Source organism: Centroberyx gerrardi, chromosome 4 (assembly GCF_048128805.1).
Source record: "Centroberyx gerrardi isolate f3 chromosome 4, fCenGer3.hap1.cur.20231027, whole genome shotgun sequence".
Taxonomy (NCBI): Eukaryota; Metazoa; Chordata; class Actinopteri; order Beryciformes; family Berycidae; genus Centroberyx; species Centroberyx gerrardi.
The window spans coordinates 9,445,567-9,466,135 of record NC_136000.1 but is presented as its reverse complement, the minus strand read 5'-3'; the positions used below and the strand labels follow the sequence as shown (position 1 = coordinate 9,466,135).

At 42.9% G+C, this 20,569-nt stretch overlaps 2 protein-coding genes across 3 annotated transcripts in view; one reads left to right on the top strand and one right to left on the bottom strand.

Moving 5' to 3' along the window:
- mon2 (MON2 homolog, regulator of endosome-to-Golgi trafficking) overlaps nt 1-6,604 on the top strand; it is a 51,280-nt gene extending 44,676 nt beyond the window's left edge. Inside the window, exons 27-35 of one of the 2 annotated variants that reach the window (XM_071922718.2) lie at nt 349-492; nt 1,593-1,610; nt 2,181-2,309; nt 3,266-3,456; nt 3,579-3,639; nt 3,726-3,849; nt 4,069-4,276; nt 5,313-5,395; nt 5,853-6,604. In XM_071922718.2, the coding sequence (XP_071778819.2) occupies nt 349-492; nt 1,593-1,610; nt 2,181-2,309; nt 3,266-3,456; nt 3,579-3,639; nt 3,726-3,849; nt 4,069-4,276; nt 5,313-5,395; nt 5,853-6,016 (1,122 nt within the window). In that variant the 3' untranslated portion in view covers nt 6,017-6,604. The remainder of the gene's footprint in view (nt 1-348; nt 493-1,592; nt 1,611-2,180; nt 2,310-3,265; nt 3,457-3,578; nt 3,640-3,725; nt 3,850-4,068; nt 4,277-5,312; nt 5,396-5,852) is intronic. The other variant, XM_071922720.2, reaches the window with a different exon arrangement.
- Nucleotides 6,605-12,470: 5,866 nt separating this feature from the next.
- ppm1h (protein phosphatase, Mg2+/Mn2+ dependent, 1H) overlaps nt 12,471-20,569 on the bottom strand; it is a 34,390-nt gene continuing 26,291 nt past the window's right edge. The window contains exons 8-10 of the mRNA XM_071922731.2: nt 18,551-18,658; nt 14,901-15,052; nt 12,471-14,546 (exon numbers count right to left, since the gene is read on the bottom strand). Coding sequence (XP_071778832.1) covers nt 14,399-14,546; nt 14,901-15,052; nt 18,551-18,658 — 408 coding nt within the window. The 3' untranslated portion in view covers nt 12,471-14,398. The remainder of the gene's footprint in view (nt 14,547-14,900; nt 15,053-18,550; nt 18,659-20,569) is intronic.

The window sequence follows — 20,569 nt, the reverse complement described above, 5'->3', positions numbered from 1 at the left end:
ATTGCTCATTATATGGGGCCAACACTAATCTTCTAATGTGTTGTTTATGCTATGACGTCCAAATTCCAAATATTTTCCTTTTTTCCCCCGTGCTTTTATTTGAATGATATAGTTTTAAATGGAACAAAAACAAAACTTCCTTCACCATGATCATTGAGTCTTTAAGAAAAGCAGACTATTCTTCTCCCTGTGGGCCATTAGACCCGACTGTCCAGTTATTTCTTCCCGTTGTGTGTTAACTCGGCCCATGGAACAATGTGTCATTGTGCTAAATTGTGCAATCTGCGGTCCCATGGTAGATGTCAGCAGTGAGTAAGTGTTTGTTCCTGCCGTCCCTCCCCGCTGCAGGCCATCTGTGTGGGCCCGGAGAACCTGCAGGTCATGTACCCAGCCATCTTTGAACAGCTGCTACTCTTCGTGGAGTTCTCCTGCAAGCCGCCCCAGTATGGCAAGATGGAAACCAAACACGTGGCCAATGCCAAATACAACCAGGTAGGTGGAAATGGGACAGGTCCTGTAAAAGCTCTGTGGTCATTTGCAGTTTTTTCCCTTTGTCAGTTTGTTTCATTGGAACATTGTATGGTATATACTGTTGTTCATCACCCTTCTCTCTCCAGCCTTTCTCAACAAGATCATGCCTCTTCTTTGATGTTCAAGAAGCCACCCCCCCTCTCTTTTTTCCTCAGTCTAGTCCTCATGTAGCCCCTATCGTGGCTATTCGCGAGATTGACAGGCTCCTCTGAACCCCGATCAGTAGCCCCGAGCCATTTCTTCCCCACATTGCCTCCCTCATGCTCGCTCTGCTTGCTGGCAGCATGCCAGGGAAATGTTTGTCAATTAGTCCTCTGTTCAACCACAGTTCAAATGCATCTAAAAAAAAAAAACCTTTTATTTCAAAGGAGCCAAATGATCTTGAGCTAGATTACTTCATTCACAAAACCATAAACACACCCCAAGTCTCATTTCTTCCCTCAACAACAGAAGGGCCTTTTCACAACATTGCTCTGATATCTGTGTCTTCTTTACTCATTGTTCTCCTGGAAACCAAAAGGCAGCTTTTGATGAAGTAGTAAGATCCAGCAGCTGCTGTGCCTACCGGGGATGCTGAGAGTTGTCTTGATCTAACATTGGCGGGCTGATGCAATTATGCTAATGAATGTTAGCGCTACACATTCACCACTGAAGCCTCAAATCCTGTCTGTCTGTCAGTGTATTAGTCCTGCAGGTGGGGCCCAGAATCAACCGCATGTTCTCACACACTGGACACTCTTGTTGATCTGAATCTGTTTAAATGGTTTAAGCGAGAGGGTCAACAAAATTCCCACCCAGCCAAACAGATGTTATGGGTGGTCTTTACTGCCTTGCTGGCTCCTATCCAATTCTTTCAGATTGCCTCAAATGTCCAGGGTGCTAGGAGTGAGTTTTTCTTTTCCTTTTTTTTTCTTTCTTTCTTTAAATCAGGCCTAATTCTTGATTCAGGCATCTCATTTAGCCAACAAGCCAATGCAAATTCGATATAACTTAGACATCAATTTAATTGCGATCTTCTCTCATTCTGTTTCTTGGGACTACTCACTGGATAACCATTTTAGATCCAACTCTTTGCACCGGTGAGTTCCACCATCTCCTTCAGCCCCCTCTATAGTTGTACTACTAAGCTGTGCTGATTGGTGACTACCTACGTTCTGCGGTAGATGAGGTACTTCACCGCATGGTAGGCTCTCATGTCTCATCTACATCTCTCACTCACTCCATGCTACCCTTCTCTGCCTGCCACTAACTGGTGGTTTTGCCTCTGTGTGCACAGCACTGTCCTGTGCTGTTCCTGTGCAGTCCCATCTTATGTTGATTTTGTTTTGGTGGTGTCCATATGCGCACGTGTGGTTCTGTTTTACGCCTAAAGGCACACTTTGTACCATTGCATCAAGTCATTGGCTGGGCTATAACACTTTGTTCAGCTGTGATGCTCCTAAATGCCAGACAGAAACATAAAGTAGATTAACAGTCATTGATTTGAAATAAATTTGTGTTGTTGTTGCTTTATGTGCTCATACAAAGTGTGCCTTTAACACTGCTTTGAATGTGGTTCTGCCAAAAGGTAAGGGATAATGGTTTTGAACTCTGCTTGACTGATGTCCGCTACTCTTTTTTTTCTCTTGTTTAATTTTCCTGACCTCCAGGCGGAATGGGTTGCCTTAAACTATGTGCCCTTCGCTGAGCGCTCCCTGGAGGTGGTGGTGGACCTGTACCATAAAACGGCATGCCACAAAGCTGTCATCAATGAGAAAGTTCTGCAGAACATCATCAAGGTATTTTCTCCAGGGTGGGAAATTAACAGTTACTGGCTGGTTGTTTTAAAAGCCTGTAAATTTTGTGTCTGAAAGGTTTGTCAATGTCCACCAGCCTCAAGTCAACTTGGAAATGTACAGAAGGTCTATTACATACAAACACCCATTTTGGCTGGTAAAATTGAGACTGAATGCTTTTTATTTTTTCCATTTCATTTCACTTCAACTGCCTCTGTGGCAGGAAGAGCAAAAATGTAGTTTTTCAACCTATCCTATCTAACCTATCCATCTCGAAACATCATATTAGGAGTGGGAGTTCAACATTTTCCAAACCTTTTCCAAATGCACTCCATCAAACACTTACCAAAAGATTTGCATGAAAGTAAATCTGAGTACACCTCATCAAAAAGGGTTAACTTCTCAAAGCTGACAGCCAGTCCTCCATTGTTTCCTGTCTCTTAATGACACCTGCATTTAACTGCTCTTTTCCCATCGTCTGTGTAAAGCAATCCCATAGCTGAAGGAATCATTTGCCAAGCAACTATTAAGAAGGTTCCCTATGGATAGGTCCATATCACACCCCCACCCCCTTTCTGTCTCCAAAGCAATAAGTCGATTCTTGTAAAATCTCAACCTTGGGGAGCCCAGCTGTTGTTCTGTGAAAAGAGAAGTTAGACAAAAAGATGGTCTATTACTTTTTCTGGATTTATATAAGGAAACTTCTATGGGCCCATTACCCCAGTGCAAAAATCTATTGAAATACTGCTTTGATGGTAACCCTGTGATTTCAAGTAATCACTTGTACTGTTTAGAAATTTCTCCACATTACAGCGTGAAAGGCTTTCATGGTCATGGTACTCCTGTTTTGTAGTTTTTACCTTGAAGTCTTGCATTGTATTCCAGTCTCTTGATCTATTGTGCTCTCTTTCTCCCTCCTTACCTCCCTCCCTCCCTCCCTCCATCCATCCACCCTTAAGACCCTGAGGATGCCCTTGGGTTTGAAGTATGCCTGTCCATCAGAGAGTACCTGGAAGCTTGCTGTCTCCTCCCTGCTCAAGGTGCTGTCCATTGGACTGCCAGTGGCGCGCCAGCATGCCTCCTCTGGGAAGTTCGACACCATGTGGCCAGAGCTAGCCAATGCCTTTGAAGACTTCCTTTTTACCAAAAGGTACAGATAAGATTTTAAATGACTCAATTCTGAGTCCGTACGTCAATATACTGTATGAATGTATGAATTTGAAGGAAGTTTTGAGTAGGGAGCTGATGTTTTTTGGTGGTCTGTTTTTGCAGCACACCTCCAGACAACTTGTCCATCCAGGAATTCCAGAAGAATGAATCCGTTGATGTAGAGGTAAATAGGATTTGTTGCTATCATCCAGTATCTTAACATCATTTTGTGAGTTTGCCTGCATCAGCATTGTGCCCTCTTCGCTTTAGGTGGTCCAGTTGATCAGCACAGAGATTTTACCGTTTGCCAACTTCATCCCCAAAGACTTTGTTGGCCAGATAATGACTATGCTCAATAAAGGATCCATTCACTCACAGTCCCCCTCTTTCACAGGTAAGATGTGACTTTTGCAGCTAAAATGATTTGACTTCAGCTATCTTGTTTACGTGTATGTCATGTGACCCTTCTGACGCTGATGGGATAGCAGGGTGGAAAAGTGGTAAGAGTAGTTAGAGACCATCTTCTAACCGTAACCGACACCGACCGACTCATTGAATAGGAGCACCAGCTAAATGCCTAAAATATAAAATGTAAATGGCTTTCCCTCTACAGAGGCAGAGATCGACATGCGGATGAGGGAGGAGTTCTCCAAGGTTTGCTTCGAGACGCTGCTGCAGTTTTCCTTCAGCAACAAGGTGTCCACCCCCCAGGAGGGCTACATCTCTCGCATGGCACTCTCTGTGCTCCTCAAGAGGTCCCAGGACGTTCTGCGGCGCTACGTGGAGGATGAGAGGTTGAGCGGACGCTGCCCCCTGCCCAGGTAAGCCCTGCTATAGACCACCTGGTAAGACGTAACATGGAGCATCTGCCATTTGGGGGAATGCTTTTATCCAAAGAGTTATGTACAAGAACATATAGCTGTGGAGAACCGAGACCACTCCAACTGCTTCCATTGTCATTGTCCCTTTTCTGAAATAATCAGTGAAAAAATTCTGGAATACATTTATGCAAAGATAAGATGAAATCTTTAATGATCCCCATGGGGAAATTGGGTGATTGGATTACAAATGGCAATAGGATACAGGGAGGAGTTCAGAAAAACAGGAAAATAGAATACAAACAAGAATCTAGCAAATGGGGGCTATACTGTATATACATGCACAACCACCAGTTTCAATGCTATAACATTAGGTAGAATATATGAATGAAAAGTATGGGAAAAGGTATGGATTACAGCATTATTAGGGTGTGCAACATAGCAGCAGCAGACCTTGCTGAAGCAAATGAAAGAAGTGTGTTTTCTCTCTCAGTACTCTGCTACTCTGAGAGGTTTGATAAATATTGAGCCCTAACCTGATTTAGTTTATTTAATCTCTTTAGCAACTTTTCCGCCTTTTCTGCCTTTCCTACTCTTCAGAGCTACGTTCCTTGTACAGCCATAATGGACTCTCTTGTGTGTTATTAGATTATCATGCTCATGTAGTATAACAGGTTTCTCGCTATCTTTCATAGTGGATAGAAGATTAAGCTTGATTGTTATCTGATCAGGTTAATAGCATCTTCATCTTTGAGACACACTTAAGTCACCATTTTCACAAACTTTGTTTCCTTTCTGTCTGTTCTGTCTCTATCCTGTGTCGATTAGCCAGGAATGAATTTATTCTGTTATGGACAGGCTTTCATTGCAAGCAATTTATTAATCACTGCCAAAGCGGTGTATCCGCCAAGTTTCATTAGAAACCTTTGAAATCCAATTCAAGTGATGATACTCACACCATGTCCCCATTTTTTGTTCCCGCAAAAACAGCGTTTAAGTAGGTATATATAGCTAATAAACCTCTTTTTTTTCTTTTTAGGCAACAAGTGACAGAGATTATCTTTGTCTTGAAAGCCATCAGCACCTTGATGGACTCTCTTAAAAAGACCCAGCCAGAAAATGGTGAGTTTCAAACGGTGTAAATGATTAAATAGATCTTGGAAAGGGGTGAGGCAAAGAAAAACTAAAAAAAATACAGTGATACTACCATATCTATCATCTATTCATTTCAGATAAATGTGTCAGAGTACAGTTGGGACCGTTTTTCAAATGGGTTTTATTTCCAGTCTGGGGAGATGCGTTTATGTACCCAACAAGGTCAATTACCCAAAGAGATTTTTTGAATTACAAAAGATTGAAGTAAGACATGCAGAGATGATGTTTTTGAATTGCCCTTCAAGTTGTTTGCATTGTATCGGCCTTCAGACGCAAAACCCATTTCCATACGCCTCTGGCAATTTTATCAAGGAAATTATTTCTCTGATTGCTTTCTATCACAACTCATGCTCTCTTCCTTCCCCTCCCTCCCCCGCTCCTCCTTGTGCTCCTTTCTCTTGCTCGTCGGCTCTTTTGTGCGCAGTGGATGGGAACACATGGGCTCAGGTGATCGCCCTGTACCCCACGCTGGTAGAGTGCATTACATGCTCCTCGTCTGAGGTGAGCTCAGCCCTGAAGGAGGCCCTGGGGCCCTTCAAAGACTTTATGCAGCCCCCCGTCTCCAGAGTCCAGAACGGCGAGTCCTGACCAGGCTAGCTCTTGTCTGTTTTTTTTATATAATGAAGAAATCATGAATGTGTCTTCTTGACCCACACGCTTCACAAGTGGACGGACTTTTAACTCCACGTGAACCCACATCTACAGTAACGGACGGTAACCCGTGGCAACCGAGACGCGAGACTGCGCTCGGACCACACTGACGACTTTGACCCTCATACACATCATTGTATGCTTCTAATGTGAGCTGATAACGCCTCTGCCCCCCCCCCCTCCATTCTCATACAGACTGGCTGGACTCGTGTGTTAACAACTACAGAGATAAAAAAAAAATTGCAGTGTTGCCTCTGGGTTTAGTTTGTTTTATTCTCCTGATGAGGCGAGTCAATGTACAGTGTGTGGTGATAGTGTTGATGATGTAATTAAGAAAAAAATAATAATACTTTTGCTTTATTGATCTTAAAAATGAAAGGACAAAGACATTTTGCGACATTTTCAACAGTGAGGATTTTATGCAAGGAAAAAAAAAAAACATCTTACTGTAACATTCCATGTCATCTTTAGCCAGCCATCTGAGAAGGGATGTACTTGTCTGTGTAAAATAAATGGGACAGTTCTACAAACAACTCGGTGCTGTGTGTGCTCAATTATAACATTTTTCATTTTTATGTGAATGCATGCTTTCTGTTACATATTGATCAATGGAATTCTAAGTGCATGCTTATGTTTAAGTGTAAGTGCTATCTCCTTGAGCATGAAAGTTGTTTTTTTTTCTTAGTGTTTCTTTAACTCCCTAATGAAAAATCACTATAATATTCCTTTAGGGACTGGAGTGTGTGAGTTTTTGGGTGACATTATCGTACTTAATGGTATTTCTATCTCCTGTGGTATCACTGCAATCTTCCTACAGGGACTTATGGTGCTCAGTAGTGAGTTTATGGTGATATTATTGTACTTGATGATATTTCTTATCACCCTAGGTGTCATTGCAATGTTCCCACTTCTTTTGCAATGACATTTGTGTAGTATCCTTCTAAAAAATATGATAGGATTATTATAGTTCCTTTTCCGTAAGGGCTGGATCTGGACTTTTTATATGGAGGACCCCTTAAATAGACATGCATTAGACCACAGGCCCCCCATTTTAAACTAGTTTTGTCCAAGTGACCCTGCAATTGAGGAGATCTTTGTTCTTTTTCTATATAGTAAGCAAGATGATAAAGGACAGTGAAACCTCTTGATCAGAATTAGCCATCTTAATACAATCTCTCATCGCGTTCAGTGTCTAGTCAATGACATAATAGATTAAAACCGTCCCACATTTTTGCTAGGGACCCCCACGGCACCCCCTCAAGGACCCCCGGGAGGTCCCCGGACCGCAGTTTGGGAACCGCTAGTTTAGGTCATATGAGGGGAAAGGACCGTGGGTTGTCTGGTGCACTGAAGAAAGGAAGGAGGAGGAGGAGGAGGAGAGCGGGGCAGGTCCGCTTGGGCGGGGTTTCCCTCGTATTTCAAGTCTGCTCAGAAGAGGCAGAGGACGGACCATTCCTGGCTGCATGGGAATGTTGGTGTAGGTGAATACCGAGACGAGGCGGCGCATTTCTTCAGCTTTTACGGCGTTTTTAGTATTTTTTTTTATTTTTGTCGCTCCTGCATTTGACCATGTACTGGCTGAGGTAGTAGTTTGTGCTGTTGGTTGGGTTGTGACACTGCCCGCTATGGAGATGACTGCGCAAGCTACTGCCTTGCTAGTGCTGGTGATTCCACTTCAGCCGAGGAAAATGTCCTGTAATACGGTTTTTCAGGTAATGCAAACTACAGTGTTGTACCGTGTTAACGCTGTAACTGCTGCTGCATCTACAATGGCTTTGGCTACATTGTTGCATTTTTTTTTTTTTTGCTTTACTGTACTGTGTAACGTTAGAGCCGAGCGGTTACAGCACTGGCAACTGTATCATGTTTCATCAAATAAAATAGAGCAATGATTTGGAAAAAGCACTTTCTTGTATGCGGTCGTGATTGTTACCTTTGCGTTTATTATACACAGATCTAATGTGATATTTAGACTTGCGACTCTCATAGACATGCATTTCATTTTAACTCAGACCCATTATGCAGAATTCCTTGCAGGATGAAAAAAAAAAAAAAAGCTAAACGTTAACGCTTGAGTGTCTCAGTTGGAAATGCACATTTTGATATATTTTTTTGCACATTTTGAACCAGGTTGACTACACGAGGACGAAGCATATGAGGTGAAAGTCAATATCTCGTATGGATTTGCATAGTTTCCACCACCTCAGGCAGTGTGGGTTGTGTAGAAAGCATGTAGGTCAATAGTACTGTTGCTATGAAGAGAGGAGTGACGTGGCTCCTGCTGCCCACTGAGGTAGCCTACAGTACATCTGGTCTGATTCACACAAGCTGGCTTTATGGCTCTCCCCGACGTCCTTTGTTGATAATGCTGCATACCACCAGGCGCTGGAACAGATAGTGTGTTGCTGCACCTAACACCTTACATGCAGGGTGCAGCTCAGACATAAAACTGTGCGGTACTGTGTGCTGTGTTGGCACCATTCACCTAATAATCTGATTATTAAGCTAAATCAGGAGGGTGTGCTACAGTATTTGGACTACAGTCTACAGTGCAGACACACACACACACACACACACAAAGCACATGACCCCCACAGGGTTTTTAACAGTTGTGTCCTCGCTGCCTGTCTGAGTGAACCACTGATGTGGGTCATGCGTTGTGAGTTAACCTTTTAAATCCTACTTGTGCTGCCCAACAGCATCTGGCTGCTCTGTATCACATTAGTATGGCAGTCAGGGGTCTCATGATGGGGGTGGGGACTGGAATGGATAATGAGCTTCGATTGGCTGCAGTGGCAGGCAGCTCTGGTCGATGAAACCGTGCACGGGCTGCAGTCTTGAGTTCAGACCCCAGCCCAGATGAGGGAGAGCGTGCCGCTCGCTGACTGAAGATTGAATCCTGCGTTTGACCTTCCACGAAGACTAACATGAAATATTTATGAGTTCACACTTGATCGTGTGTTAACGGTGCAGGCAGAGTTGTGTTCATCTCGGGCCACAATTCTGCCCACTAGCATCTGTGGTGATTTAGGGAAGAAAAAAAAAAGAGCTATTAAATGGAGAGTCAAAGGGATAAGCAGAGCTAATCCACAAGCCATTATACTCCAAAGCTTTAGTGGTTCATTGTAGAGATGCGTGTAGGTTGAACAGAGGGATTTCTTTTGCCTTTTCGGAAGTAGCTGACACACTAGCATACAAACCTCCACAGACCTGTAGTTATTGTTAAGCCCATTCTCGTAAATCTTACCTACTGGTCTACATTCAGTAATTACACCTTCCTAGCAAACTTGTTCAAATTAGTGGCTGACTTGTGTAATAAATAGAGGAGATTTAGATTCCGGGGCAAAACCAAACACATTTTACCATCCTGACTGTACTGAGAGCCAGCCTATGGACCAGTGAGCAGTGTGCATTAGGAGTTATGGAGGACAGGGCAGCCCTCGGCCTGTCCAGACCCCTGCTCATCCATCTTGTGTCGGCGTTCCCATTTGAGCCGGGCTGCAGATAAATCAGCTTCAGGCTGCTGAAGCCCAAAGGCAGTAAATTAGAGCCCCCTGTGGAAAATCTGCCGGCTCAGATGATTATCACAGCTGCACTGTGGAGGCAGCCGCACCTTCCTCCTGACAGGCCGGACGACCCTGATGTGGATACTGAACATTCCCCAGATAGCTTCACACATTGCCCAATGCTGTAATACAACACGTTTGGGGTGCAGGAGAAAGCCTATACTTTGTATGAGAGACGAGGAAGCCGGTGGCCCGAATATTAAAAGCTGTTCCACAAATCAAAAGCCTTTTGCTAGTAGGATTACATGAATCAAAAAGACCTTCAGTACCTTGACATTTAAAGGCCGTACAAATGATGAACCCTATCCACTCAAAACTCAAAGGCGGTGGCTCCAGGTATCGCCTTTTGGAATGGAGTGAGATAGCGCCTCACCTTTCCAGTACAAGAGATGAGTATCTCACCGCTAGCCCACTCAGCATCTCCCCCGGCTCTATCCACGGGTGGGGTGGGAGTGCTGTGACCTTGGAAAAACAAGCCACCCACAGGAATGACTGTGTCATCACTGCCGTCATCCAATCTGGACCACACACGCGTGTGGAGAGTAGGAGTGGAGTGCCAGATCAGTGCTGGCCTGACTGGAGGAGGATGCAGTGCTGGCCTGTGTGGACCAGATGGCCCTCCAGCTCCTGCAGAGGACCCAGGAGTGTGAGACTCCCACGACAGCATTTTATGGTCCCGTGTGTGTGTGTGTACTATGTACAAGCACATACTTATGTGTGTATGTGTGTGTGTGTTTTGCACTCACGCCCTAATCCCCACCTGCGGGTAGGATAACGGGAATTGAAAAGACCTTCAGGCTCTAGAGTTATTATGTGATATCCACAATAAGACTGTTGTAGACACAGGTGGTCCTTAAACCTTTCCTGAGCTCTGGTGGCTCCTTCCTCTGTTGTCCTCCAATGCATCCCCTTCTTAGCTTATGTGCCTCGTCAAAGCTTAAAGAACTGTCAACAATATCTTGAAGAGAATCGGCCACAGGGCGTTTTGCATATTTCTATAATTCTGTCAGATTTAGTTGCACATATTAAACAGCGCATTGTGCAGCAGTGCCTATTAATTGGTCTCAGGTGTAAACAGTCTTACTCATTAAGCCCATTGATTCAAGTCAGATGCGTGTGGACTACTGGAAACTCGATCTCACACTCCCAGCTGCCTGAGCAAACTGGAAAACCTTTTCAGCTGTTGGCAGACACTTTCAGTGAGATCCCTTTTGTGGCTTTTATCACAGGTAAGTAGAAGTGCTTGTGTTGACGCTAGAGTTGTCACGATACCACAGTTTTACTCTGTAGTACTGCACCAGAGTGAGTGTCACAATTCCAGATAATATCATCATACTAGGGTCAGACCGATATAGATATAGATAAATTGGGCTGTTAAAATCAGGTATCAGTCAATGTCCGACCAGTCGGTGTCACCCACCGCCGATATGATGGAGGTAAGGATATGATTTTACTCAACCAGCTTCAGGGGTGGCAGTCTATATAAGGAGCCCACCTAAAAGAATTTCATTAGCATGGGTGTCAGTGGAGAGTTCTTGTGTCCCATGAATGTCTAAATGATGTTTCAGAGGCTTCTCCGCCCTGCCAAGAACAAAATTCTGGGGGAAAGACAGAATCCTTGGAATTTAGAGAATATTGGCACAAAATATCGGCTATGTTGGCCTTCAAAAACCCATATTGAACTGAAAACGACTTGCTGATTAACACAGTTTTGAGCACTGCGAGGTACAGAAGTAGGCCAATACCATAAACCAGCAGGACGTTTCTGAAGGTTTGTCTCACTGTTTTGGGGATTTTTTTCTGTCCTGTATGAACCATTAAATTTGAATCGTTGTGATTTGATCCTTTCAATATTTTTTAGAATCTTTGGTCTCACTGGTATTGTAAGCATTTTGACATCACAGTACTTTGGTATTACTTAAATTACACAGTACTTCAGTATTACTGAGGTATTGCACAACCCTAATTAACATAAAAAAAGTTTCACCCAAGAACCCCAACTACTGTTCCACACTGGTACTCCCACTCACGTGAAAGACCAGTTGAAATGGGGACGCACGACTTCTATGCACATTTTTTTTTGTCATGTTATCAAACTGTCTTTCATCACTTGAGGGTGTGTGTGCTTTGGTGTCAAATTACGCCCCTCAAAGCAGCCTCCACCATGTAATCTCCTGTCAGGCTATTCTGTGAACTGATACCCTTCATCCCCGTATTGCTTTGGGACTCACTTGACACAGTTAGTGAGATTGGTGATGGTATTATTCCATAGAGTTACTCGAGTATAGCGGAGGGCTCGGATAAGCCCAGGGTTCCTACACAGCTTCCATTTAAAAATCCCAGGCTTTCTTCAAGATACTTATTTCTTGACTGGATTTGACAGTTTTTGTCAGTGTTTAATACGATGCACGCCGATCTTGGCTGAGCAACATGACCATCAACTCGGCTATACCGTCGAACAGCAGTAGGCCACAACTAGAGTTTCGTTTTAAGATCAACAAAAATGATAGTCATGAATGCTACTCAATGATATACAGTCCTCTTGCGTACCAGCAATACTTTTGTTAGGCCAGGGCATCAAATTTTTCTGTTTACTTCCCCCATTTGTTTATTTCTCAAGGACTCACTCACTATTCTCATAAAAGTACAGCTCTAAGCAGGAATCAACCAGCACCTCATATGCTATTTTCCTATCTTCTCTATAGTGTACAGACTAGTTATCAAGGACACAATGCTCTTTAGTTAATTCCACAAAGAAATGATCAGGAATTGTCATTTTTTAATAAAGTTGAAAAGTGAATCTTAAATTTTTTTTTTTTTTTTTTTTACATTGAGCATAGGCTTTCAAAACAGTACAAATTAACGTCTTTTTGTTTCGGTAAAATGTACATCACTTAGTTACAGTATAACAAAGGAGAGAATTGTCCAGAAGTGTCCACTGAAATGTATTTACACATTTTTTACATTTAAATTAAATACATCTGTTCCATTCCATGTTCCAGCAGCTTCATCTTAAGCGAGCCACAGCTGGATGTAACGCAATTAAGATACAATATCTGTGTACAGTTAAGAGAAACCGAAACCACAGCTAAGCAAAATAAACTACAATGCGGAAAAAAGACTGGATCTGGAAAACGTGTTGACTGCGGAGACACACGTGTTCAGAGTTTTCTATTAGAATTGTCTCTTTGCAGTGATGGTCTTTGTCATTTGTTTATCTACTTCCTTATTAATTAAAGATCCTTAAGTGGAAAAATCAGGAGGAATGCACTATGTAGAGGTTCCTGCTATCCACGAGAAGGGGTTTATCTCCTATAGGGACGGTATATCCATTTTAGCAATGTCAGATTCATCTAATGTCTTTTTGAGCATATGGTACAAACCATAAAACATGACAAAACTAGACAAACTACACTGCCAACGATATTCCACACAACACACCATCCATCACACAGCGTCCTGGGTGATTGCTCTGCTTTTCTTCAGTGCATTTCCAAGCAAAGTATTTTACGTTTCTTGTACAGAATAGATGTTTTAGTTACACAACAACAACAACAGATGAGAATTTAACTCGACTGTTGACCAAAATAATGGCACAGGTACCAGTTGTAGCAAATGTAGTGTGTAAACAGCCACCGAAAGAGGACAATGACAACATTTAAATAGAACAAAAGGATAAAAAGGAAGAGAATCGCGAGGTAGATGGCTGGATTTGACTGAGTGAAGTACAAAAAATGTGTTTTTTTCTTCTTCAATTAGAATGCAAGAGTATTGTACAAGTTGAGCTAGCTTTCATAGTAAGAGATGCTCTAACTTCTAAGCACAGTCACATTTAGCTGACACCAGAAACTCAACGGTGATTGCACTTTCATATTGTAATGTCAACAAAAGAGCATCGACAAATGTTTTCCTTCATCTACTAAGTAAGACATTTCCCACAGTAGTCAGAACAGTATTGCACAGAGTAAAAAAAAAAAATGTTGCAGCTACACTACTAAAAGGGGAACCGTGTTCCCAGTGCTTAAAGCTAGAGAAGACTTGCATTTTTTTTATTTATTTTTTTTGTGTTTGTTTTTTTAGACAAGTGACTAATAGATGCGGACGGTTGATCCTGGCCAGATGGAATACTAAAAACATACATGGAACAGAGGAGGTATGATTCATATATACATCGCTCTCTGCCGGCTGGTCTATACACTGTACAGGTGCTCGGCAAATCACACTCACCAAATGTCTTATATGTCAGAATTATTTACATTTTCACATTGGTAAATATTGTACATTAACATAAGCTAGTAACAGCGATCCTGAAATGCACATCAACATCTCATCAATGTGAGTCCGTTCTCTCTCCCCTCAGTAGGCATCGCCCACGTGACAAAGCTCAGGATTGCTTCTTCAGTGAAATACAGACATCAGAGGTTCATAATGACGACTATCGGTTGTTCAACTCAGCTCTAGTGTGTTCAGGATCCAGTTTTGCCATTGGTTTCTTTTCAGTAAAAAAGACCAAACAAAAAGGAGGGAATATTGATCATCCTGAGATCATCTTCCAAAGAAAACGGGGCAGAAATCCCAATCTCTGGCCAGACCAGAACATTTTGGATCCCTCACCACAGGAAGAAGAAAGTCCACACTGAAGCACTTTAAGAGTGCAGGGGATTAGGGCAACTGCAGAGGTGAAGTTGGGTGGTCAAGGCAGGGTATACTGTCGTTCTTATGTCCTAAGGTTTTGTGATGGTCCGCAGCTCGGCTAGGTCTGCCTGTTGCCATACATTAGGGGAATGATGTAGACAGAAATGTCATCTCCAGAACCTAATCTGTCATTGGATATCCTCCAGCCTCGATCCTTCAGCACCCCTCGCGCTCTCATGACCAGGTCTTGAGCTGCCATTGTGTACCTGAGGTAACAGAAGTGATAAACGGTCATGACATAATGATATACAAGGAACAGAGTTGTAAAATGTGATTATAAGCACACACAGTATTTTTGAATACTAATAATAGTTACATCTGCCTACAGCCACATGAATTGATGATACAATGTTTACGCCCATTTGATGAACTTTTGAGATAAGCTCACAAAAAAAGCTCTGCATTACCAATCTCACAAGCTTTCCCTTGACATCAGAGAATGACTTATCCAAATGTTTGGAAATTAGCATAATTACGACAAGATAACAACGTTCATCCTCTCCAAATAAGACAGGGGTGAGAGGAAGTTCAGCCCTGTCTGGTGGCTGCAGCGAACGTGCCTGTGCTGGTCGTCGGGGTCGCAGTTGGCCAGGAAACAGGTGACCGCCTCGGCTACTTCCTGGTTGGAGAGGACATCCCACAGACCGTCGGTTCCCAGCACGAGGACGTCATCGGCTCCGTGCTCGTACTGCGTGAGCGGGTACACTTTGACCTGCAGGTGAGGGGAATAATGAGAGAAAACGTCGAGAGTTGAGATACACGGTTCCTGAGAACCACTTGTACCTTGCCTACCAACATTTTCAAGAGTTTATAGATGTGTGAGTCTCCTGTGTGGCCTTGGTGAACAGGCTTACTCCTCATAAAGGGACTCACTGTATCTTCTACCCTAATTTCCATCTTTCTTTGTGTATATCTTCTACCTCTATCTTTTTTTTTTCCAAAAGCTAGTGAAGGCCTCAAGTTTTCACAGTGATCCTGAGGCAAAGAGATCCTCAGCTGGTATGTTACTGTGGCGACTCTTGTGAGGCACAATCTCTCAGTTTACCGTAGCTGAACAAAAAGCATACTCTGAAATAGCACACCAAATAATGCCCCCTGGCCTTGGTCTCTGCATCAAGTACTTTAGTTTGGTTGCTTCGAACAATTCCTGTGCTACCAGGGGGGAGTTAACAGAAAAAAAAACTGGAGCATGGCACTCTCTTGCCTCTCCACAGGAGACATGCCACCTCCCGAAGACCGCAAGGGCTACTGCTAAAACAACGCAGCATGACCACTGTGCCTGCAAAAGTGGTTGTAAAGGAATCAAAACGACTTCCGGGTGGATCGTGAGCCTCCATGTTGTGGGGAACCTTGTGGTTGAAGTCAGCTAGGCAAGGCAGAAGAGGAGTGGAGCTATCGGCCCATGTATTTCAAAATGCATAATGGAGATTTCAACACCACCACAGTGTCTCTGGAGGAGTGTTGATGACCACAGCATTTGGTTTCTGACCCAACGCCCATATTTGAACTTATAATCAACATGATGACTCAGTGAGCGTCTCAGCCAGCTTTTCGCAAACCACTCAAGGACAATTTTCAGCTTGTTATTAAGGACCGCTGTCAGGGTTAAATCACAAAAAGATTAGTTAAATCACATAGAAATGCTCATCTGAACTAATGTAAGAAACATGTAAAAGCAGTCCTGCTACTAATGCATCTTCTGTAATACTACATCTCAAGTTTAATTTCTTTGTTTTTTGCGTTTCTTCTTTTTATCATCTTTACTATAATTGCTTTTCTTCCTTCACCTTTTTTATTTATAACCTGAATGTAATTATTTGATTCTAACTCTCACATACCCTGCAGACTTTTCTCAACCTCTCCCACACACGTTTTGTTCGTGTAATTGTCTATTTATGTTATTTAAGCAATATCACACGAGAGGGAGTGCTGTTGTACTGTATATCAGCACGGCTGTGATTCGGTCGTAGGCCGAAGATAATCACAGCCGTGCTGATGTACAGTACAACAGCATGACCGAATCGCAGCCGTGCTGATATACAGTACAACAGCACGACCTTGAGTGTGATATTGCTTTTATACAACAGTTGTATAAACAAAGCTATTCATCAAGTAATGGTAATTTGAGACAACAGATGATTTTTGTCTGTTATTTGTCTCCGCCAACAAAAACAGTTCCCTCAAGATTCCACTACCAAGTGTTGCCAAGCAACAGGTAAACCGTTTCCCGACTGCAGGCTAGCTAGCTACTTTGAGGTTAGCACAGACGATTTCAGCTTACTTTCTTCCCAACCTTCCGCCTCGGCCGACCGTTCATAATTAAGGTCAAATGTATCCATATTTGCGCTGTCGCTAGGTGCGAATGAAGTTAGAGTTTTGTGTGGACGTGTACTGGGAATATCTGGTAAGCATTTGTTTGTTGCACAACACTGTATTGTCTGCTAGAAGTGCTAACCAGCTGGTTAGCTAGCCAGCTAATCGGCTAACGTCAGATGACGCTGTCGTGATCCGCTTTTTATTTCTCCTCACAAGAAGCGCTCCAGGCAGAGCTTTCTCCACACAAAAAAATGCGATGTGTGAACGCAGCCTAATCAAGGTTACATTAGAACACCTGTGAAGCGGAGTGATACATACAGTAAAGCATCCCAGTGCTGTTATACTGTATATCAGCACTCATGGAATGCCTCTTGTCCAATCAAATTGCTCGACCGGAACTAACTGTTAATAACTGTATAAATTAATCATCCAGTGGGACCTCTAATGCTGAGTTTCTGACACATATCTTACACATACCAATAGGTATGTGTAAAACCTTACACATACCAATAGTTTTTACACTCTATATGAAGCAGTAGTGAGTGCAAGCAATCTCAAAGGCAAAATGTGAAAGGAAAAAAAAAATCCTGCATCAAAAACTCCTGTAAGAACCAAAAGCTGAACTATGACTGAACTTGCAGGGCAATGAATTAAAGATCAAGAGAATGCATGGGCTTCGTGACGACTGGAATCGCGGGGTTTGTGTGCAGTAGACGCGAGGAAGGAAAGGACTCATTTGAGAGCGGCGGCTGGTGTGGAATGTTAATGTGCAGGTTGACCATGGAGTCCACCGTGTGGACTATTAATGGCCAGGGGCATTTTAGACTCTCACCAGTGGGCTGCTGACACTTTAACATGAAGCTGAGGTTATGAGGTCGAACGAAAGGAAAAATCCACCCTAAAACACTTTCTTGCATTTCTTTGTTTTGTATTTTTCTTATTCCTGCGCATAACTGAATGTGGATGACGTGACATTGAGGTATTTCCAGCATAGCCACAGCAGAGTATAATAGCAGAACAAATTTCAGCTATCTACAACATCACCAGTAAACATATCAGGTTTGGTGTCAATCCTTCAGAATCAAAGAACAAGGGCTTCTTTCTAGAGCCACCATTATGCACCAACGTTCAGCAATCAAACAGGGAGAAATCCATCGTAGAAGAGCCAGAGATACTAATTTCTCCACCAACCGTAGCCTCAATAGACCAGAATGCAAGGCAGCCACAAGACATTTTGTACTTTGAGTGAGGGGAATGGCCATGATCATAGGCGCACCTCACTGGGGATTGTCGAAAGGCATTCTGGGAAATGCAGGAAATCACTAACTGAAGTTGGAAGTAGACGAGGCAGGTTGAAGGAAAGTGGGTACACCAATCCAGTAAATTACAACACTTTATCACAAAATAACTAGAACAGAACTAGGACTATTAGGACGTAGAATAGGTAGACTGTCTTTCTAAAATCTGCTCTTGTCTGTCTTGAGCCTTTCGCTTTCGTCCTATATCATTTTGTTCACCACTGATTTTTGAGTTAGGCTCATTCTCTGTAAAGTCCTCTGAGACATGCTTGTGATAAAGGGCTATATAAATAAACAAACTTGAACTTGAACTGGAATGCATTGAACATCATAAACTGATATATTTAACAGTGTAAGAGTATACGAGGGTGGATTTTTCCTTCGGTTACATGCAGAAGAGGATTAGGGCCACGTGTGAAAAATGTATTTGAGTTCTGAGATTAATCTCAACAATTTTAGATTAAAGTCAGATTTCTGAAATTATGAGAATAAAGTCAGAATTCTGAGATTAATCTCAGAACTCAAATTTTTCACATGTGGCCCTAATCCTCTGCAGTAGTTACACATTATCAAACAAAATGCAGAATGTAGCCTACCTCTGGGCAGCAGGAGAGGAAGGGCTTAATGTAGATGTTGGAGTCATGCACTTTGAGTTCGTGGTCCCCGAGGCCTCTGGTGACCCCGATGGTAGCCAACACACGGGCCTGTGAAGGAGCAACCATCAAAGAACAGCATTTAAAGCACGGCCTCCGTTTGACCCCGACCACTCTGCTTTGTTTAGGCAACAGCGAAGCCACCAGTGTTTGGGTGCAGCTATTCTGACGAAGTTCTTTTCATTTCTGTTCACTTCAGATTTGGGGTCAGTGCCATCTTATGAAAGAGAATTTGGAGTGACTCGCTTTGAATCTTTCATCTGAATCTTTCTCATCTTTCCAAAGTCAGTATCAGACGGAGGCGGCGGTGGCAATATAAAGTTTAGAGATGCAGACTTGTGTGACTGGAAGGTCTGAAGTTTGAATCCCCAGCCTGACTGGAAAAATCTGGGTCAGCAAAGTGGGTGGGTAACACTCTTCGGTAACCCTTTCAATTACAGGCCATTCATTTACTTAATGACCGGAAATAACTAAGTAATATCCAAGTAAAATAGATGTAATAACTCTTTAGAGCATTAGTAATTACAGAGTTAAAAAATACAAATAAAAAAAGGCCCGTTCTGGGGTTTCTGTTGATTTCTGTTGTTATTAGTGTAGATTTACTATGGAGTATGTTTCTATATCTATGTGAATATTGTATATATTGGTATATCTTTTCTAAAATATATCTTATTTTACGTGTGTTTCTTACTTTTTCATTACTTACTTTTTTCTTAGTTTATCCTTCACCTAAAAAGAGCACCTTTTTTTTTTTTTTTTTTTACTTTTTTATGAACATTCCTCAGTAATTACCAGTCATTCTAATGCTATAACTAGTTATTACATCTATTTTACTTGAATAATACTTAGTCATTTCCAATGATTACTGCGTAATTAATGGCCTGTAATTTAAAGGGTGCTGCTGACAAAGAGCATGTATACTCAGCAAACCCTCCCAGGATAAGTTAGAGTAAAAAAAAAGAATCAGTACGGTAAGACTTGGTTCATTAATATTCAGTATGCCTGTACTGCACCTTCTGTTAGTCTACTGAGTTCCACTTTAAGCAACAATACCATCCCTGTTAATTATAAAGAACAACCTGCATGACATCTCCCAAGTGACATTTCACAGGCTATATCCCAGTGGGAATCTTTATCTGGATGGATGAGCGGCATTTAGTCAAATAAACACAAGCTCATGGGGTTATGCGGTATCTAATGTAACAGAAGAGATTGCTCATGACACCATGAAGCACGCCGATACATCTCAGCATCTTCCAGTTTTGTGAGTCCTTAACGATCTCTCCCCCAAGCCCCAGACGCCGTCTAACTCATTTGTACGCTGTATGAAATTCCTTTTGATTCCTACTGTCTGCACAAATCGCCACCGCCGCCTCTAAAAATGGCTGCTGGCACGGGGCTGGGGAACTGGGCTAATTGAATCCACTGTACAGAGTATGAAATAGGCGGCACGTAAGGATGGGGAGAGGAGTTCGAGGGCGAGTGAGCAATTGAGATGGCCTGGTAGGAATGAGCCTGGATCAGTATGCAGCGCAGATGCCAGAGAGAGAGACAGAGAGAGAGAGAGAGGTAGAGGGAGGGAGAGTGTTTCAAAGTGGCGGCGAAGCTCCTCCGGCAGAGAAGGGGAAACATCCTGGGATTAATTGTTGAGCGTTGGGGCCCAGCAGGCTGTGCGCCGGGCTTTGAAGTGCTCTGGCGTTCCTTTCCAGCACAAAGCCCCCTCACTCTATCTAGCCATCCATCTCCGCGCCTCACTTCAAAGGGAGAGGACTCGACGTGGGCACAGCCAACTGTGCAGGGGTAAGCCCGAGTGTGGTTGCAGGCAGACAGCACTTTGGGGTGACATCTGCCCCAGTCATCAGTCAAACACAAATCTACTGTCTGTGTGTATTAAATAGGAAACCGGAGACCGCCAGAGTGGGAATTTATTCTGATCTATCATGTTTCCTCTCTGACCTTTTC